This window comes from Eufriesea mexicana, unplaced genomic scaffold (genome assembly GCF_001483705.2).
Source record: "Eufriesea mexicana isolate 0111107269 unplaced genomic scaffold, ASM148370v2 scaffold437, whole genome shotgun sequence".
NCBI classification, from domain to species: domain Eukaryota; kingdom Metazoa; phylum Arthropoda; class Insecta; order Hymenoptera; family Apidae; genus Eufriesea; species Eufriesea mexicana.
Genome location: NW_016908585.1, coordinates 408,579 through 430,566, shown reverse-complemented (window position 1 = coordinate 430,566; position 21,988 = coordinate 408,579). Strand labels below are relative to the sequence as shown.

The window sequence follows — 21,988 nt, the reverse complement described above, 5'->3', positions numbered from 1 at the left end:
TTTATATATATATTTTTTTTAAAGAACCTTTGCATTGTTTCTATAAAGATGTTAAAATTACCAGAGATTAAGAAACTTCAAACACTATAGTAAGCTTCTTGAATTCACTTCTAAAGTCTTCCACTTCGAATTTATAGATAAAAATATTTACCAGATGGTACCATCACCGGTTCTGACTCCATATCGTCTCCTTCGATCGTGTTCCGTTCTATGGCATTTGATTCTTTTTCACGTATTACGCGTTGGTTCTTGCTCGACGGCATAAATTTCGAGCTTGTTCGCCAACGTATCGCCAAATCGCGCATTTTTTCCTAGATCTGAGCATTCGTTGACGATAAGTATGGAAAATCGGATCGTTCGAGAATCGAACACTTGGAAAAATTTCTCTCCACTTTGTGTGAGAATCTTGAGCTAAATTTTTCCACGAATACGTCTCTCTTTGCTGTTTTGTTCATATAAATACCGTCTGCTCTTCGATCGTGGGCTTCCTATCCGATCTTCCGTTTTTATCTTAGAGAAACTGTGATCCGGCTTCGTCGCTCGCTACTATGACTCGTGGTCTCCGCAAAGTGTCGATGATTCACTGACATATGTAATATGTACATAAGCCAATCGTTTGTTTTTGATTATACGATTCATTGATATTTCGGAATCGATCGACTTCTTCGAAGTGAAGGTGCAGATAACGAGACATGTTCTCCTCGACAAATTCTTCAGTCTTCAGATTGATTTAATTCTACATAGCATACGTGCAATTGAACTAGGTTTTTATCTATTATATTATTTCTATTTTTTCTATATTTTCTATTATATTATTATTATATTGTCTATCACATTTTATCTGCTATATTTCGTTCAATCATAGATGCGTTACATATTCGTGTTCACGTAACGTTAGTGGTACAACTGGGCAGGAAGTGTTATCTGATGAAGAAATAAATCTAGAAGAAAGAATACATTTTTTAATACAAAACTAATTTTCATTCGAAAATTTATCAAATATAAATATAAATATAAATTTAGGATCTTTATATCCGTTCGTGTTTTGTATTTATAAACACGAGTAATTTGCTTCTTGCAATTATGTTCATTGATATATCGATAAACACGATGCTTAAGATGTTTTTAACTAAATTATCGTGCACTACTTGTGTTATAAATGTTTGTATCTTTTAATTCTTCATGATACAATGTAACGTTCGCTTCTAATTTCTCAACACTTTTGTTATTTTTGGAATACAGCTTTCATTTAACAATTATAGCATTGACAGCAATTGCTCACGTTTATAAGCACATTTACGAGCAGAAACTAAAACTTGACTATCAGATGCTTATATATTATATAAATTAAAAAAAAGTTTTTCTTCTTTTTCTATTTACTTTTTTTATGGTACCGCCCCCTGTCCGTCTATAACATTAATAACGGAACACCCCGTATATACGCATATCTCTTCAATATATTTCCCTCAGCCTTCCTTCATTTCAGCTTTCATTTTATATTTACCATTTTATATTTGGATTATCCTACTATTCGAGATCGCAACTCAAATTATTTTCGTCGTACTTCGATCGTCCGAAAATACTCTCATACAGAGAAGTAGCATGTAAGTAATCGCTGTTGAAATCGGTGTGACTCGCACATCGGTCGATTCATATGTTTCCTTGGAATGAGCCACGTGCGTCATCGGGACTCGCCGATTTCTCCGGTGAATCCTTGCAGCACCGCTGACCCTGTATCGTCAGTTTCGAATGAGAAACCGAATGAAAAGGGTTACTCACTGGTTATTTTCCCGGATCTTAGTATAGTACAATACGGTCAACTGAACGAACATTCGAGTATTGCTTAACACCGGTTCGCAAAAGTGTCGAGACGACTGCCAGTTTCGAGAAATTTATTCCTCGGCTATAAGCTGCGAATAACAGAAAATACAGTGAAAAAGGACGTCCCGTTTTATCTGTGAATTTGTAAATAGCATTGTCCGATGTGCATTAAAATTATAACAAACTGTTAAATGTTCTATTGGATATTAGTAGTCATTTTTATCCACATGTGTATGTAACTGTGAGAATAGCTATCAAAGTGTTGTTTATTAAAATGCATCAAAAATGTATCGTTTTGTTGGGTGTCTCTTTTATAAGATTTTGACATATATTGCACAACGTGAAATTTCTTAAGCTGACGTAAGTAAAATTGAAGGTACTGGAAAATTTTGTATTTTGCACTATCTCGTAGAATATACTCATACAATAATAGCCATATTATTAGCTCTGTACATAGCGATAATTTCACTGTTAAATCCGTCTCGCCTTTCAAACCTCGATGTGCAAATTGTAACGCGTTAAAGAAAGGAGCAAAGCACAAAACTGCGATTCTTTTTACAAACAGCTATCGTTTGTACACGTATAATCGGGCGATACAGAAGTGAATAGAAACGATTGCTGAAAACGTAAATCAACGCAGGTAACCGAATGAACGAACGACCTAAGTTATAAATTCAAGTTTCAATCCTTTTCAAAACTATCTTCCTCGAAAAAGTAAAAGACAAAAAGTACAAAAGTTTCAAAAATGCGATACTCACGTACTCTACAGGATCGCGAAAATTATACGACAGACGAGACGCGAAGAAATTGACATTCATTCCGTTCCTCAGAATTATTACGTCACTATTGCGTGACAGATATTTCTATGAAAACTCACCGGTGCAATATATGACATAACGATTAACTAATCGACACTTTGCGTACGATGAAACGTTTCTAACGAACTCTTTTCCACCGAGCATTTAATACGCGAACCTCTTTTACTGATACCGATTTATTACCGAACCGTTTCCTCTGATAAGAATACACGGGATGTTCGGTATAGATTCGCCGATGTATTTCCCAGGCTGTATCGTCACGTTCCAGACGAACACTGTCTTCTCCTGTGAATGGAGCTGATGCTGAAGGTCCGATTGGCGGAGTACGGATTCCCGGAACCAAGAAGGAGACCGGTCGGTTTCGGGGCGTACATCGCCAACCGCTGAATCACGTTCAATCGGCCATCTTTACCTATTTTTTCTTCCTTTTCTCCTTCTTGTCTCAAGAAGCCTGCGATCAGGCAAGCCAGCCTGACCAGATGCGATGTAACCTTTCGAATGTGCCACCTAAGGCATTTTTTCCCATTATGATGGAGTTCCTGCTGCGGTTTCGCGACTCTATTTGCCCCATAATGGAGTGGAGTTGGATTTATCGTAAACCTTTCAGTGCTAACGAGCAAATTGTTGGGTAGAGGGAACATCTGCTTGGTTGAAAAGAGGAAGAGAGAAACTTGGTTGTCTCATTGTTTATCCTTTTTTATTTGCAAGGATTCTGGAGATATGAATATTTTGTCAACGAAAAGCGAGAAATATATTTTTGGTAAAACTTCATCTCTGTCGTTAATTTCTGTTGTTGCAATTTTTAATAAATGTATAGGTATTTTCGTATAATATTTTAAGTATAATCTATGTAGCATCTTTTGATGTATCCTCATACACGCGTATGTATGTTTGTGTATATAGATGTTATATGCTTAAGAATGTAGTCAGCCAGATGTAACAAGATCGTAACCTTCTGGTAAATTTAATCACACCGTATATGTCTCAGTTTTTGTCCATGTGATTACTAATTTTCTTGGAAGAAGAAGCCATCGTATTTTACTTATTCATCAACGGACGTATACTTTCGATTTCTATCTTCAGAACAGTTCTATTTTTATATCTTCCATTACTCTAATATCATAATTTTTCCATTAGCTGACTTCTTACTCCATTAATTTTTTTTTCGTGGCACAATTTCTATTTTTGACGTCGAAATAAATATTTTTTAAGTTCCAACGTAAAAGCAATTGAATTTTTATGATTTAAGAAAGTATATACCTCAGTGAAATTGTGTTTTTAATAACTTTTAATGCGTTTCTGAAATAATATCAGCACGATACTAATAAAATAAGATTGGTATCATTATGAAATTTCTGAAAATAAGTAAAATTTATTAAACTGTCGTTAAGTTGATAAAAATATGTTCAATTGTTCTTTAAAATTCATTTTCTCGAAACATTGATAAAATAATCAGGACAAATGCGGACATATGCGATAAATAAAACATAAAAATTTCAAATTTGAGGATTAAATATACTTACATTACTTATATTGTACTTATATTACTTAGTTTGAAGGCTTTAGAGCTTACCATTTTTGCAATTTGTCATTAAAGCGAAAAGTTTTCTTTCTGCGATATTTAATTTATAACGATATCTATTAACTGTAATCAACTTGTACCCGAAAGCTTCGAGCTTGATAACTATGAAAGGGAGGATACCTGGGATTAGAGTCTATTAGTCCGGTCCCTTGAGTAATCATTTTATTATAGCAAATCCTAGTAATTGATGTCATTTCTCAAAGGATATTTGAAAAACAGTATCGGAAGATAACACAAGAAATACTTATAATTTGCAATTCATTTTAGAATTTAAGTTTTTTTTTTGCAACTTTGTATATCTTGATTAATGTGTATTCATTGGTGGTATAAAGTATATAGTTTCATAGAAATTAAGTGAAAGAAGGTATAAGATTTTTGTAATCATTTTTAACATTCTTAAACTTAAATAATTTTATAAGGTTTGGCTATGATATATTTTTCTATTATAAATGTATATATGTATATTATTATTTTATAAATATATCTATATATATATATATATATAGTATTTCGAATTATTTATCAAATATATAATTTAATTTATTATTTAATATAAACGTTATATAATTATTTAGAAAATATGTAATAATTAAAACAGTTCATAATTTGTTTGTATTATTTAATGAAATATATGATAAATAAAGTATATATTTAATTTAAGATTTTAAGGTAACTTTCTATTAAAATAGAGAATCGTCAACATAATTATTTAAATGAAGTATGTGCTGTTTAAATCGAGGAAAGTTATCGATATATATGTAGATAAACACTTGACAAACGTAAAAAATAAAAATATATTATACATTTAAAAAATTGTAGGTTATTTATTTTTTAACAAAGTACACTAGAAAGCATTATTACCTTATTATCATTTTCAAATAAGTAATTCATTTGAACAACTGTATGAAACTGTAGGCTACAAAGAACTCGAAATCAGCTGTGAACTGTCAAAGTTTTATATAATTATAGGTTTGTTGACATTTATAATTTATTTGATTTGAAAATATTGCAGTAAAAGATCTAGTTATATGATTTTATTTTTGTTTGTTTACACAAAAGAGATTAATAAATTTTACTATAAAGGAGCATGACGTACGTAAAAGTAAGGTTAGAAATTATTTATAAATAAACTTTTCTTGTAAATACAGAGAAAAGGTGATGCACAATGTCTCCTGACCCCACTCAAGAACCTATTGAAGAATCATTAAATATACCAAATTTATCTATTGATACTAGAGGATTAAATGCATCAGATAGCGAAGATGAAGACATAGGAATGGCCGGATATGTGCCATTATCTCAAATTCCTGCAGATAGTGATCCAATATTATATGAAGATGATGTATGTACATTATTTGATAATATTTTAATTATATATAATAAATGTTTATATCATATAATTCCTCAATTTCTTAGGATGATGAATGGATAATTAATGCAGGTGAATCTAGCCAAGCATTACGAGCTCCATTGATAGAATCACATGTATGTATGTTTTTTATTTAAAACAATGTTATTATATTTATTTTTTAATGTGTTCAATGATATTTTATTTCTTTAATAGGATTGTATACCAGAAACAGTAGAAGTTTGGTCAACTTCTTATAATAGATCAAATATAGATATGGATGCTGATAAAATCAATCAAGTAAAATCTATGATGGCATCTTTCACTTTACCAATCTCAGCGATTCCAGAGTGGGCAAAAGCTATATCAGAAGAACAATGGAAGGAGCAACTTATTGGACGTATTAAAGAAATGCAAAATAATTGAGAAAAATAAATTTAAGTATTTTAATTAATTCTTTTATATAAATTTATGTATGTAGTTTGATATAAATTAGATACATAATTTCTTTTTTTATGTTTAAGCTATACTTTTAAAATCTATTAGAAGTGAAATTTCAAACAAAAGAAATTTAGTATATACATTTAATTGTATACAGTAGAAAATTTAACATAATGTAAAGTATAACAAATAAAAGTATTTATTTTGCAGTAATTAAATTTTGATTTAATTAATTACTGTGATTTTCCAAAATGTGTACATATATCTTTTTCTTATGGGAATTTTTTATAGAACTTTTCTTTTGTGTATTATTATTTTTAGCACTAATTTTATATAAGCACTAAATTTTTATTTGTTTGTGATAAATGATTACATGAATATATGATATGATACTGTTGAACATATGAAATCATACTTCTGTCCATTCATACATTGCAGAGAACACACTTGCATCATTGATAAAGGTACACTTATAGTTCGAGATCTGCACTAATAGCGGCAGCTTTTGTTGGATTTAGTTTCATTCGTAACGTGGCAACATCATCCTCTATTCTTATCAATTTTCGGAATTTCTGGAAAAATGTTAATCTTGTGAAGTTGATAAATGAAAAATACAGAATTTTAAAGGCAAAAAATTGATTTTAGTTATACCTCAGAGATAGTTCCAGATGTTTTAAACCAGATATAAATCATATATCCAGGAATACATAACATTGAAGAAAGTGCACAAAGCCATCCAAATGCATGACTCCACCATGGATAGTCATATGTAAGATATTTTACGGGAACGAATTTAATTATGTTAAAAGTAAAAACACCCTGATATGAAAATATATTTTGTTTAACTGGCATTAAAAACGTAATATAATAATTATAAATTTTGCAATAAACATTTTTACTTTACCACACAAATGGCAGGAGTAGTAATGGTCCAACATATCTTCCACCAACAACATGGATAATAACCAATCATATCACGAATTCCATCATAGAATCGATTTACACCAAATGCCCACGAAACAGCAATACATTCAAAGAACATTAAGAATAGAAGACAAAATCCACTTACAGCATACGTATCTAGGAGTTGAAACACATACATTCCTCCCTGCAAATATTATAAAGATATTTTTTACATAATTTATTTATATGAAAGGTTAAAATCTTTTCATTTTTTGTCAGCTGCTTACTTCAGTAACGCAAGAAAGACCAATAAGATACGAGACAAAGCATACAATAGCGATGAATATTTCTTTTCGTTTTCTAAGAAGTGACGGCCATTCATCTACCGCGGCTGTTATAAATCCTTCAACTGTACAAAACTATAAAACATAATAATCGATCATTTTCATTTTCGTCTTACTGAAATGTTTTAAATTACCTGACTATCTAAGCCAATAAGAATAAGCATGAAAAAGAATAAACAAGACCAAATCGATGATCCTGGTAATTCTAGAACGGCGGAAGGATAAACCAAGAAAGCTAAACCTGGACCTAGTTAAAACATTTACAAGAACAAAATATTAACAAAAATCAAATGTTATAAATATAAAGTAGTAGCTATGATTTAATATCGATCATAATTACCAGAGGCTGCTACGTCCGCAACAGATTTTTGTTGTTCATGAGCCATAAAACCAACCACAGAAAATATAACAATACCACTAATCATACTGGTACAAGAATTTACTGTACAAACAATAAGAGCATCCCTAAAATAAATATAAATTTATAAATTATACATGGAAAGCTAATAAGAATAACAAATTTATAACGAATATTAAATCAATTAAATTAAATATAATTAAATTATTTGAAAAATATGCTGTATTTAAATAAAACACGTACTCACTTGTAAACATTATTATTGAATTTATTGTAACTTCCAAGAGCAGCCAATGCGCCTACACCCAGTGCGTAAGAAAAAAATATTTGTGTTACCGCATCTATCCAGACCTATAAGCATTTATTAAATTTTAGTCCATCAGGTAGACAGAATTTAGAGAACAAAAGTAGCAATATTCTAATACTTCGGGTTCACTGAGTTTTGATAGATTTGGTGTTACATAATATTTTAGACCCTCCATTGCTCCTGGCAGCGTCAATCCTCTTACCAATAAAACCGACAACAATGCATATGGAAACAACGACGTAAAGTACACAACCTGTAAAAAAAAATTAACATCGATAAGAAATTAATTTTATTCGTACATTACGATTAATTATGGAATCTTACTTTTCCAGTCCATTTCACACCTTTCCAAATACAAAAATAACACATGATCCACGCAATAGCTAATGTACCTGCTAATTCCCATCTAATTGAACCTACATTTTCTATACCGTCAGAGATTTGAAGAGTACGCCCCCTTTTTAAAATAAAAAGATGCATCAATTTACGGTTGTAAAACGGAAACCACAACAGCATTTCTTGTATCATACAAACTCACTCCCAAAATTCTTTTACTGGATCCCTCAGTAAAGTGTGACTTAAATTACCGATCGAAGTAGAACATATCGTATCCTGGTCTTCGGGCCAACACAACATCTCTAAACGTTCTGTGGGGGTGAGACAATAACGCGAATTCCAATGATTACCGCATGTTCTCCATGGCACATCTATATATATATACACATACATACGTATGATTAATTTATATTAAACGAATTTTATATAATGCGTAATTTTATTAATATTACGTATATTATTTTCCCACCGATTCGTAAGGAGACCAAAAAGTAAAAAAGTGCCCATGCCAATATAATAATGTAGTATATGTTTGTCCAACAGGAGAGTACACAAGCAGCGTATCCAATGCCTGGTTGTAAAAAAAAGTTTAAAGATGGAATAGCAATTAAATATTTTACAGAAGTAATTATATACATATATAAACCTTTGAAAATCGGAGCTATCTTAAAAACACCTAATCCACCTATAGTCATCATCTGTCCTAGCGATAACTCCATTAGGAACATAGGTACTCCGGCAAGTGCAAGAGCGATAAAATAAGGAACCATAAAAGCACCACCGCCATTTTTGTAGCAGAGGTACGGAAATCGCCATAAATTTCCTAATCCTATTGCCAATCCTACTACAGAGAGGATGAATTCGATCTTAAAACAGACGGAAACAATTCGTCATTCAATATGCATACGCGTATCTCCAGTTGTTTTCGTTACATATTTTTATTTCTGTAATTTGTATTATTATCTTGTATCTTACCTTACTGCTCCATGTTCCTCGATCAGGCAATATTTTAGTTTCTGTAAGAGTCGGGGATTGAAGACACTGAATCGCCTCGAGGCGAAAATCTTGCTCTTTACCGCCATTTGAGACTCTTAAAGGTGGTTCAGCAAATAGGGTTTTTAATTCCTGAACAGGATTCACGGGTTTACATGGCAGAGGACTTGTGGACCTATCTACCTTGGATACCTTAGAAGATCCGCTCGAAGGCATTATTTCCTGTCCGAAATGCAAAGTCAATCGAATTCACCTCATCCTATTCAATGTTTCTTCGATCTGCAAACAAAAATGAATTATCGAAGAAAGTTCTAAAGAGAAGGTCTTTTTAGAGTTCTCGAATGTCCATAATACCGAATGCTTGATCTACAGGCATTTTACGAGTCTAGATCTTGACATTTGCCTTGAAACGCTGAAGATTATTTTCCCTTGACTTATCTACATTTTGCAGTTGTCTAATTAAAAGCAATGTTGACGTTAAATAAATCTGTAATAAGCAATAAGTGAAAGATGACGCAATCATTTCTGAAGAACTTTGAATATTCAGCAGTCATCGTAGTTACGTGAGATACTTCTGCACAAGGGTCTTGATGATGATGGATGACAGACAACGAGCCACTTCCGGGAATCACGTTTGTCAAACGTTGTTCCCATCGGGCAACCTTGTCCTATTTTAGATTAATCATCGGTGAAAGAAACGATGTCATCGGAGATCATCACGTGGAACAACGAACTATGATCGACGGACGTCTCGCCACAATAAAATCGTTCTGATTTAAATTTCCAATTTGCCATGTAGGAGGTAAGAAATTATTCATCCTCAATTCTGTCGTTTCCTCTTAAGTGTCCAATCTGCACTTGATAAATTATCATAATTACGGCAGAGAAACATGTAAAAATCATCCAACTTCCAAGTGTAAACAGATTGTTGTATCGACGATCATTAACGAATTCATGGGTGCAATGTCCTTTTAATGATACTATCCTCGGTATAAAACAATTTACAACTTCTACACTTCAATTGTGTAATAAGCTCAATTGTATAGTGACTGACTTGAACGAACGAAGATAAATTAATCTTATGATATTTTCAGCCAATGTTAGTATTATCTTCAACGATTATGTTGATATACAAATAAAACAATAAACGTCATGTAATTTAGCGATTCCATTATTGTGGCTAACCCATAGTTCGCACACTCTCCACCAGAAGGATTCTAGGACGATTGAGATTCCCGCAAGTGATTCGATGCATCCTCCGCGTCTTACAAAAAAAAGTTCCAGATTTCGCTACAATTTCCCGCGTTTCAGGCATGAATCTACTAGATAGCCTTACTTTTGACAAGTCCGCTAGCAGACCCCGGATGAAACGCATCATTCTTGTTCTTTTTTCGTGACGGGTGCCACTCCAATTACGAAAGGTGCTGTACAGAAGGCAAATCCAACTTCTGTGATGATAAAACAATGAGCAGCAGTACTGACTAATTTTTTAATGTTGTCGAAACAAACTTATGTGGTTTGTTCTTGTCAAAATCTTCCAAATTTTTACAATCGCGAAGCCTCTGACGAGCAAGACTGCACAGTATGCAGAACAAACGTAAGTTAAAACTCTTAGCTTTCCATATATGGACATTCTTTGATTTCTAAGACGTCAGATTTTATTTAAAATTGCACCGGGAGTTCAACTTGATGTGACGACCCCATAATTCGCGCACTCTCCACCAGAGGGATTTTGGAACGATCAAGGTTCCCGCAAGTACTCGATGAGAACCCCCCTTCGCGTCTTATAAATGAAAGTTCTTGATTTTCTTATAAAATATCCCGCGTCTGAGGCACGGGTTTGCTAAGAAGATAGCCTTACTGAGGAGTCCGCTAGCAGAACCCAGATAAAACGCATCATCCTTATCCTTTTTTTTCCCTCCCTTTATCCAGAGAAAATAGTCCCGTGCTCTTCAACACAAAGAGTGCGCCTCAATTATAAAGAAGAGTAACAAAAATAGAAACGGTATTTAACGTAAATTTAAAATAAAATTATTTATGTAAGTACCAATAGATATGACATACAGAAATCCGTTTACTTTCGTTAAGATTCTATTATATTTTACAGAAATTCTTAAAGTTATCTCTACACGTATATTTTCCGTTCTTTTTTAATAAACGCATTATGGTTACAGGTACCATTCTGTGTATACGAAAAAAGGAGATGAGACAAGAGTGAAAATGGAAAAAATGTCATTCAAAAGTTTTGAATCGAGAAACACGATAGTCTTCTATAGACATAAGGTAACCACTGAGCAAGTAGTATATGACATTTTATCGACGGTCATAATAAATCACAGAAAAGGATACTTCTCTTTGACAAACAGTTCAAACAGTGTACGTACGTGCACAATTTCACAAGATCTGAATGAGATTCCCACTGGACCGATATATCGATAACAGTCGTGAACCGCCGTAGGTGAAAAAAATTGACGAAGCGTGCCGTACGTCGGCCCGTGTCGTTACGTTCTCAAATCGCGCTTATAAACGGAGAGTGTTGAGATTTCTACTGTGCCCTACCCCACAATGGCGTTCAGTCCCCCAAGCACCAACACACCTATCGTTTCATTCAACAAATTAGTGCCACAGTGTCACTCTATATTTAGGTACACTATGTGAATGGTGAGAGAGCCCCGAGTTCACTAATAATTGATTGACCACACCGATGGCCGCGAATTGCTCCCTTCTTTCAAGAGTACATTTAAAATACACTGAACTACACTTGATCTTGACTTCATAATACACAGATCGTTAACTTGTTCGAAACCAAAGCACAATTGGGTACCGATTTCGTCAGTCAACGATTTACTTCAGATATATTAAGCTACGATCGAATATATTTATGTACATACGTTAAGTGCTAGAATATTTTATAAAGAATGGTTAAATACGAAGGTGTACTTTTCCAAGGAATGGATGTAAAGTAGATAAAAATTAATTCATCATCAAAATAGAAGAGAAATGAAAATATTATAAGGAAATAACGCAAAGAGAATCTTATAAGAGTAGGAGCGAAAAGAACTCAGAATTATGTGGAAATATTAAAATAATGAAAACCGGAAATGAGTTATGAAAGAATAATAGCCGGAAATATTTTATAAACCATCCCCTCCGGATACATACTACAATTTTAGGGACACAAAACAATAATTTGTTTGGTACAAATTAAGGAACGAAATACAGTCCAAGATAACATCAAGGCAATGTGTTTAATGCAAATTATATGATGTGTATCATTATTTCATTAAACAAATTTTCGAATATTTGTTATATTTATTATATTTTTTATATCATGACAGTAATACATAAAAATATTATATAATTCTAACTTTTATTATACTACATATTGTAATATCTAAAAAACAGCGTTTGCAAATAGTAATATACAATACTAGATATAACGGTATATTTATTTTATATGTAATCATTTCATTAAATGACAAAAGTTCAGTGATAGGTAATTTTATTCATCATCAATTATATGGCTATGTCAACTAATATATTGCTTTATGTTCGTTTATAAAAATTTATTTTGTTAGCAATGTAAAGTACATTGCAAATAAATTTTGTTTCTATAAATATACTTCTAAATTCTGCTTCTCGGTATCGCTTTATTAATATTTAATGACAAAATAATTTAATTATTTAATAACAAAAAAATACACCGTAATATTATAAAACATGCAAATACTTGGTGGAAACTGATTTATAGTAATTAGAAAACTATTTTTTAATTTTATATTTAAATTATCAAGGATATAACTTCATGTCATGTGATCAAGTTCGTTAGTACACTTCCGTTTCGCGCCAAAAACCAATAACGAAATAAACTTGTTTGATACATCATCTTGACATAGGGAAAAGATATTTGGTAATATCACGGTTTAATAATATATTTTTGTTATCTAAGAATGGTTGGAAAGGGAAAAATGTATGTAGTAAAACGTGGTAAGTTATAAATTCTATTATTATATTTTATTCGTTAAATTTATCCGTTGAATAATATTAATTTTAATTTATCTGAACTATAATTCGTTATGATATTAGACCAATTCTTATAATTATTAGATGGACGCAAAGAAAATGTTCACTTCGACAAAATAACATCCAGGATTTCCAAATTATGTTACAATTTAGATATGGATTATGTAGACCCTGTAAGTTTATCATTAAGGTTATACAGTAATAAGAAGTCTAATTTTGACACAAATAAATATTATATTAAATATTCATATTTCTTTTTGTAGTCTGCAATTACTTTCCGTGTTATCAGTGGTTTGTATTCAGGGGTTACTACTACTGAATTAGATAATCTTGCAGCTGAAACTGCAGCAACTATGACAACTAAACATCCAGATTATGCAATATTAGCTGCACGAATTGCAGTCTCGAATCTTCATAAAGAGACAAAGAAAAGCTTTAGTGGTATGTAAATATATTTAATTCAACTTCTTTTATACATTATAGTATAATAAATATATCTAATTCATATTCTGTTATTGTTTAATAATGCATTGTTTTCTTCTTCTTTTTTACTTCTTTTATATTGCATTGACTGTTTGGTCATTTGTGACAATATTATAATTACAATTTATACAATATTGCAACATATTTTTTATTTACATCATTTTATTTCATTTATAGATGTAATACAAGATTTATATCATGTAAAGGAACAATATTCAAAAAAGATGAAACCTGTTATTAATGAGAAGTATTATAATATCATACAAAATAATGCAAATAAGTTAAACTCTGCAATAATTTATGATAGAGACTTCAGCTATAACTATTTTGGTTTCAAAACGCTTGAAAGGAGTTACTTACTAAAAATACATGGGAAAGTTGTTGAAAGACCACAACATATGTTAATGAGAGTTGCAGTTGCCATCCATGGTGAAGACATAGAAAGAGTTATAGAAACTTATAATTTTTTATCAGAACGTTATTTTACACATGCATCTCCAACACTTTTTTCTGCATGTACTATACAACAACAAATGTCTAGGTATTCTTAAAAATTAAAGTAAAACATATTTATGTAATGAAATAATCTAAAATACATATTTGCAGTTGTTTTTTATTAACAATGGAAGATGATAGCATTGAAGGAATATATAATACATTAAAAAAGTGTGCACTTATTAGTAAATCGGCTGGTGGTATTGGACTTAATGTACATTGTATTCGAGCAAGAGGTACACCAATAGCTGGTACACTTGGTGTATCTAATGGTTTGATTCCTATGATCAGAGTATATAATAATACAGCGCGATATGTTGATCAAGGTGGAAATAAAAGACCAGGAGCATTTGCTATATATGTAGAACCATGGCATGCAGATATTTTTGAATTTTTAGATCTTAAAAAAAATACAGGTAAGTTACAAGACGGTAATTTTTGTTTAATATAATCTTTTAATTACTTATATTAATAATTTTATACTTTATGTTCTATATCTTTGTTAATCATGACTACAGGTAAGGAAGAAAATAGAGCAAGAGAATTATTTTATGCTTTATGGATACCTGATCTTTTTATGAAACGAGTTTTGAATAATGAAAAATGGAGTTTAATGTGTCCACACGAATCTCCTGGTCTACATGATGTTTGGGGCGATGAATTTGAAGCTTTATATATTCGGTAAGTTAAATTATATTATTCATACACGTAATAAAATATATAAATAATTGTATTGTCTTTAGATATGAGAATGAGAAAATATATAAACGTCAAATTCAAGCTAGAGAATTATGGACAGCTATTCTTGTTGCCCAAGTTGAAACAGGAACTCCTTATATGCTTTATAAAGATCATTGCAATCGTAAATCAAATCATAAAAATTTGGGAACAATCAAGTGTAGTAATTTGTGTACTGAAATTGTAGAGTATTCTAGTCCAAATGAAATTGCAGTGTGCAATTTAGCCTCAATTGCTGTAAATATGTTTGTAAATTCTGATAATAGGACATATGATTTTCAAAAGCTTCGAGAAGTGACAAAAATTGTTACGCGTAATTTAGACAAAGTTATCGACGTCAATTATTATCCGATTTCAGAGGCAAAAGTATCAAATTTTAAACATAGACCTATGGGTAAGTATTCTTGTCATGTGAAATATAAGCTATAATATATTCATATAATTTATCATATAGTTTATCATATGTATTTTAGGTATTGGAGTTCAAGGTCTTGCAGATGCATTTCTTTTAATGCGATATCCATTTGAAAGTGAAGAGGCACAGAAGCTTAATATCCAGATATTTGAAACGTTATATTACAGTGCTTTAGAAGCTAGCTGTGAGCTTGCTGAGGAGAAAGGTACATATGAAACCTATAAAGGAAGTCCAGTTAGTACCGGAGTAAGTCTAATAATGCGTAAAATAAATTTTAATTTTCAATTTTTTAATTTAATTTAATTTTTTACTTCTTAATTTATTAATTTTTAGCATACCAGTATATTAATTATTAATATACTTTCAGATTTTACAATATGACATGTGGAATGTTACTCCAACAGATTTATGGGATTGGAAAACATTAAAAGCAAAAATTGCTAAACATGGTATTCGAAATTCTTTACTAATTGCACCTATGCCAACAGCATCTACTGCACAAATTTTGGGAAATAATGAGTCTATAGAACCATATACCAGTAATATTTATACAAGAAGAGTTTTGTCAGGAGAGTTTCAAATCGTAAATCCTCATTTGTTGCGAGATTTAACTGAAAGAAATCTTTGGAATGAGGATATGAAGAATGAAATTATAGCAAATAATGGTTCTATCCAGGTTGGTCTATTTCCTACAGGTTTTACATGTGTAATCATTGAAATAGGCATAAAAAATGTATATTCTATATTAATGTGTGTTTTAATGTAGAGTATTGAGCATATACCAGATGATTTGAAAATGCTTTATAAAACAGTTTGGGAAATACCACAAAAAATAATCTTAAAAATGGCAGCAGATCGTGGTGCATTTATAGATCAATCACAATCATTAAATGTTCATATAGCTAAACCAACAACAGAAAAATTGACATCAATGCATTTTTATGGATGGAAAATGGTAAATAATCTTCTTAATTTATGATTTATGTTATAATTTTAATAAAACTTATTTCAACAAAATCTTTTTGCAGGGTTTAAAAACTGGTATGTATTACTTAAGAACAAAGCCAGCAGCGAATGCCCTTCAATTTACAGTTGACAAATCAAAGTTACAAAGTACGAACTCTGTCGCTTCTAATCAATCTGTTAATTCTGAAAATAGTAATGAGGAAGAACCTAATAATACATCGGGAAATAAATGGTCATCTAAAGCCGATGACGAAAATATAGAAACCGTATTTGCATGTTCTCGTGAAAATGGAGATGCGTGCATGGCTTGTGGATCATAAATACAAATATTTTAAATCGACTATGGTTTCGAATATTTCTATTTAATCAATATATTTAACTATATAAAATAATGTAACTGTAAAGTATGTTGTATTTTTATAAGTATTATATTTAAATATGCTTTTTTTGAATATTGTATATTTGAAAATTTTTATAATAAAATATATCTCCAATTTCGTTTATCCCTTTGTTTTATTGATAATGTGAATATTTGTTATTTACACTAAAGATTTTAAATAACCTGAAATGTAAAGATTATAATTTAAAATTTCGCGCGAATCAGGATAGTCAACTAAATCTAAATAAATGTTGATACTGTTGTGTTCTTTGTGTACTACAGTCAAGTGTTCAGGAACAGCGTTACTACGGTAGTCAAGTGAAATGTCAGAATTATAAGCGTTGGGACGACATAGTTGCGCATCAGTTAGCGAGTAAATTTCTGTCGAGTAAATTTCATTAAACATCCAGAGTGAATATATTCATTTTGGTCTCATTTGTGAGTAATTCGGAATTATACCGCTTAAATATGTAATGGTTTTGTTTTCTGATCAAAAGAAAGTAACGAAACGTTAACAAAAGAGATTTCTTCTGCAACGAATTCGGGCTCTGATGCCCAGCTGATGCATTTTAACATATTTGACAGTTCAAATTGCGTAATTATTGCCAGGATTTTCTTATGAGCCTTTTTACGCAATTTATCTAAATTGCCGTATAGGATGGCGAATTTGGATGACTTATTTCATTTAGATCAATATGTGGGTCCAGAATCTCTTACAGAACTGTGTTTCCAAGTGATCTGCAAAAATTTGGACATTATCTCAGTAAAGAATCAGTTAGGCTATCGAAATCTTTTGAAAGGGATCGTTTTTCCAAGCGAAATATGCGATAAACTTATTGAATACGTTTTACGAAATGATCCAGATGAAGGTCATGATTGTTTTTTTACAATTTTCAAGAATGTATGGATAACCAAACTTAAACACGTCAAAGTTGTAAGATCCAATATAACTGACGATTCAGTACTGATCCTTGCACGTCATAAACTTGTGAGATTAGAACTTACAGATTGTCCTAATTTAACAGATCAATCTATTGATTTCATAAATGCAAATGCAGAAAATTTGCATACTTTATTATGTCGTGAAGCTTCTGTAATCATTCCGGAGAATCTGAAAGGTAAGACTATTTTGTTATTCATTTTCAATCAAATAGCTAAGTATATTGTAATTCTAAAACAAATTGTTGTCAAAACATCTAGTAGTAATTTATATAAACATCTTTAAGATATTAATGTGTTTTATTCAATTTCTTAAATCATGATTTATTAACGATCACAGTCATACACCATGTATTTCTTCAGAAAGAAAATAAATATGTCATTTTTCTATTTCTATAATGTGATTATTTATCAAACTGATAATAAGTAACAAATAGTATTATTATCATTATTATCATTAAATGAAAGCATAATTTATTTTACCTTGTAAACAAAATATTTAAAGTTGTCACTTAATATTTTCCATGAGATTAATATATGTAATTTTGCTTTCTTCAATTATTAGCATACCGGAAACAAGGATATGTATTTAAAATACCAAACCTACGGACCTTGGCTTTATCATATGTTAAAATTTGTGCCTTGGAATATAACATACTCTTGGCTGGATTAACAAATTTAACAAATTTAGATTTGTCCAATAGTTCTGATGTGGGTGCCTTTGATTTCTTCCATTTGGTTCCTAATTTAGTATCCTTAGTTTTGTATAATGTTAAAATTGTTTCTCAAGCACAAGCTTTTGTTACCAATATTTGTCATATGAAAAATTTAAGGTAACAGTTTATTTATATTTGACTTTGTAACAAAAGAAAATATTGTATTTAAAATATTTTATTTTTGTGATATTAGGCATTTGGATATTTCTCAAATCAATCCCCGGGATGGAGTGTTTGCAAACCCTAATACAATTTTATCTGATATAGTGAATGGTTTGCCTCAGTTAACTTCTTTGGACATTAGTGGCACAAATTTAGCAGGAGTAGAAAATGTAGATCGTGGAATACAAACAGCTGAAAATTCTTTCTATTCTGACATATATAATAATAATCTTTGTAACATACCGGGTCTTGTTTCAAGAGTAGATAGACCTCTACAATTTCTAGGGCTTTATAGATCAGATGATGCACCTTGTGCACGACGCAATATTCCAGCAAAACTGGTAAATAATAAAAATATTGTATGATATTGTCTATAATTTATCTTTCATTTTGTAATTATTCTATGTTTTAAAAATCAGATTGCAGGAAATGCAAATGAAGATCAAATATTGGTTGCAGCACATGTTTATATGAATAATAAAGAAGATTTAATTTTAAAAGTAATAAGAGATTTATATCATATGTACAGATATGAAAATTGTCATAGAATGGATCAAGCTCTTTGTGCAGTATTAGAAGCAATGGAAAAATATCCTACTCAAAAAGATATACAAATATCTGGAAGGTATTTATTTAGAAATAATGTCATAACCTTTATATACTAATGAATATGCCTTAAAAATTTATATAATGAATGATATTTATACAGTGCAGCACTATTTTATATTGTAAAAATGAAAGAAAAAGGAGAATTGGAATCAAGATTAAAAAAGAGAATTGTTCGCACTCTTCTTGTTGGAATGAGTATTCACAAAAATGAAGAAACTATGATGCGCAATGGTTGTTTAACATTATACCAATTTCGATTACCGCAAGACGTAGTGCGCATCATTTTATTATTTGCGTTCTTAACATTTTTAGTAATATTATAAGATATATTTTAAAAAGTAAAAATTTTGTTAATTAGTTTATTTATATTTTATTAGATGTCACATTATGAAACTTTGGTGAAACTACTTCTGCATTTAGCTAAACATGCCCAACAAGAAAGTTATGTTCAACGTATTGGAATATTTCTTTTAAATACCTTGGCATGTCAAGTAAGAGGCAGAGAAAAGCGTTTATTAGGCAATTTGGGCTGTATAAAGACAATGCTTGAATTAATAAAATATAGAGTTGAGTCTAGAACATTTGATGATGTTATGGAAGTAGCTTGGTCAGCTATGTGGAATGTGACTGATGAAACTCCTATAAATTGTCAACGATTTTTTGAAGAAAATGGCATGCCACTATTTTATAGATGTGTAATGGTGATAATATTAGTCTTACTCAATTTATCAATAAAAAATAATTAAGTTTAGTGCTTATAAATGTTTTGTTTTTATAGCAATATTCTGGTAATGAAGAATTATTGAAAAATATGATGGGATTACTTGGTAATGTGGCTGAAGTACAAAGTCTTAGAGTGCATCTAATGCAATTACCATATATGGTTGTCTTTACACATTTAATACGTACTGTTAGAGAAAGCATTGAGGTGTTTCATAATTATTTATTCATAAGCATTCTTAATAATTATATTTTTACGATATGTAAAGTATTTCTTCTATTGTTAGGTACCATATAATGCAGTTGGTATATTATCTCACATAGCATCTGATGGTGTCGAAGCTTGGACGATAGAAAAACCTAGTCGGGATGCAGTTCTTGAACTTATGGTTAAAGCTATTGAACGGTGGGATATATCATCCGAACGTAACATCAATTATCGCTCATTTTTACCTTTATTACGATTGGTGGATATATATCATACACCACAATGTCAGCATTGGGCAGTTTGGGCTCTTGCTAATCTTACAACTGTTTATCGTAAGTGTACACTATATAATTTAATTACATTTTAACTTTCATGTAATGATAACTAAGATAAAAGGTAACAAAAAACAATTTTTTCATTCTATATATTTGTATATAAAACATGTTTTAAAATGTAAAATTTCATTACTTACATTATTAAATAGCAAAAATTCACATACTTTTATTATATACTAGCATTTTATTTTAATATATAATTATATAACAACTTCTGTTAAAACTATTATTATTTCTTTAACAGCTCATAAATATTGCATACTAGTGATGAGAGAAGGAGGCCTTGAGAAGCTGAATACTTTAATCTCAGATCCAAGACCATACGAACGTATAAAAGAGTTTGCCCATATTGTAATTGAAAATTGTAATTATTATAATAGGAATTCCTATGATATGAATGTTCATTCATCTTTGGATGAAGACTACATATACAGTTCAGATGGTTGAAAACTGATTTTTATTATTATAATTCAAACACCATAAAAAGTAGAACATTTTATATCTGTAATGAAAAGTCTTTTAAAAGAAAGAGTGCGAGTAAGATTACAATAACATGCTACAACATTTGTGCATTGATTTGCCAAATTGTAAATTTAAATTTGAGTGCTCAAACAATCTTACTCGCACTTTCATTACATAAATATTTCATTGCATATTTTATTTATTACATGTTATAAAGTATGTTTGGACTATGAGTGCAGATATATTAACATATTAATGGTATTAACAAAAGGATATTAATTACTTAATCAGAATATTTTTGATGTTTATAATCAATCTCTATAATCAGTATTCAAATTCAAATACATTTTTGGTTTATGTAAATAACCATGCTGTACTATAAATAAGAATGATTTAAAATTAGACTGAAATTATTTGTTTAAATAATAATAATGCATTGACATTTTAAATTTATATTAAGTTTTTTACATCTATGTGAATTATTTGTAGATACTTGTAACATAAATAACTTTTTCAGTTGCCATTAAATTTTATTTGATGAAAGAAATTTAAAATAAAAAGACGCATTAGATTATTATGTAAATAAAACCAAAATGAAATAACATGAATTAGGTTTACGAATTTGTACATTTCTATTATTAAGATTAAAAGTTTTTGAAACATTACTATTGTCAAAAATATGCTGTAGAACGAACATTATATGTTAATGTAACATCATAACTTAAACTATAAATTTGTAGATTTTAGTTATTGATTTACATAACTAGCAAGAAATTTGCGTGAATAATTATCTACATGATTGTTACTGTAATCATTATGTAATATTAATGTATGCGTGTAATAAATTGCAAAAGCTCTTGATTTGTTTGATGTATAACGTATATAAGACTGATTTGCCCTTTTTATTCTTCACACTTGACAATTCTATTTATTCTTATTATCCAAGAAATTACCATATATGTATTTACTTTTGACAAAAAATTAATTTTGTTTATAATTGCAAAAAGGAAACATAACAAAAATTATAACTTGTTATTTAATACTAAAAATGTGAAATAATAATTAATAATTGAAAGAACTTATTGCA

The 21,988-nt window shown here is 30.3% G+C and overlaps 5 protein-coding genes across 6 annotated transcripts in view; 3 read left to right on the top strand and 2 right to left on the bottom strand.

The window, feature by feature from the left end:
* LOC108545381 (DNA-binding protein D-ETS-6) overlaps positions 1-263 on the bottom strand; it is a 7,171-nt gene extending 6,908 nt beyond the window's left edge. The window contains exon 1 of the mRNA XM_017896958.1: positions 152-263. Coding sequence (XP_017752447.1) covers positions 152-263 — 112 coding nt within the window. The remainder of the gene's footprint in view (positions 1-151) is intronic.
* Positions 264-5,117: 4,854 nt separating this feature from the next.
* LOC108545380 (male-enhanced antigen 1) lies at positions 5,118-5,995 on the top strand. The gene is made up of 4 exons (XM_017896956.1): positions 5,118-5,190; positions 5,370-5,563; positions 5,638-5,706; positions 5,786-5,995. The coding sequence occupies exons 2-4, from the start codon at positions 5,387-5,389 to the stop codon at positions 5,993-5,995; spliced, it is 456 nt and encodes a 151-aa protein (XP_017752445.1). The 5' UTR covers positions 5,118-5,190; positions 5,370-5,386.
* A 352-nt stretch (positions 5,996-6,347) lies between these two features.
* Positions 6,348-11,743, bottom strand: Gat-1B (GABA neurotransmitter transporter-1B). Its single transcript, XM_017896965.1, has 14 exons — positions 11,636-11,743; positions 9,234-9,530; positions 8,905-9,124; positions 8,728-8,829; positions 8,461-8,629; positions 8,247-8,379; positions 8,041-8,175; positions 7,863-7,966; positions 7,598-7,722; positions 7,392-7,504; positions 7,201-7,332; positions 6,915-7,118; positions 6,662-6,829; positions 6,348-6,582 (listed from the first exon to the last, which is right to left on the bottom strand). Exons 2-14 carry the CDS (start codon positions 9,465-9,467, stop codon positions 6,481-6,483), a joined length of 1,941 nt encoding a protein of 646 aa, XP_017752454.1. The 5' UTR covers positions 9,468-9,530; positions 11,636-11,743; the 3' UTR covers positions 6,348-6,480.
* A 1,440-nt stretch (positions 11,744-13,183) lies between these two features.
* On the top strand, positions 13,184-16,691 carry RnrL (Ribonucleoside diphosphate reductase large subunit). Its single transcript, XM_017896972.1, has 11 exons — positions 13,184-13,238; positions 13,359-13,447; positions 13,538-13,715; positions 13,935-14,298; positions 14,364-14,668; positions 14,771-14,933; positions 14,996-15,384; positions 15,464-15,651; positions 15,773-16,081; positions 16,172-16,360; positions 16,434-16,691. The coding sequence occupies exons 1-11, from the start codon at positions 13,202-13,204 to the stop codon at positions 16,689-16,691; spliced, it is 2,469 nt and encodes an 822-aa protein (XP_017752461.1). The 5' UTR covers positions 13,184-13,201.
* Positions 16,692-17,110: 419 nt separating this feature from the next.
* LOC108545393 (protein zer-1 homolog) lies at positions 17,111-20,909 on the top strand. Of its 2 annotated transcripts, none has more exons than XM_017896971.1 (9): positions 17,111-17,868; positions 18,255-18,522; positions 18,599-18,908; positions 18,987-19,192; positions 19,277-19,448; positions 19,554-19,871; positions 19,955-20,104; positions 20,184-20,436; positions 20,684-20,909. In XM_017896971.1, the coding sequence occupies exons 1-9, from the start codon at positions 17,409-17,411 to the stop codon at positions 20,884-20,886; spliced, it is 2,340 nt and encodes a 779-aa protein (XP_017752460.1). In that variant the 5' UTR covers positions 17,111-17,408; the 3' UTR covers positions 20,887-20,909. The 2 variants fall into 2 exon arrangements, with proteins under 2 accessions (XP_017752460.1, XP_017752459.1); XM_017896970.1 differs by having other exon boundaries at positions 19,554-19,877.
* The last annotated feature ends 1,079 nt before the right edge of the window (positions 20,910-21,988 follow it).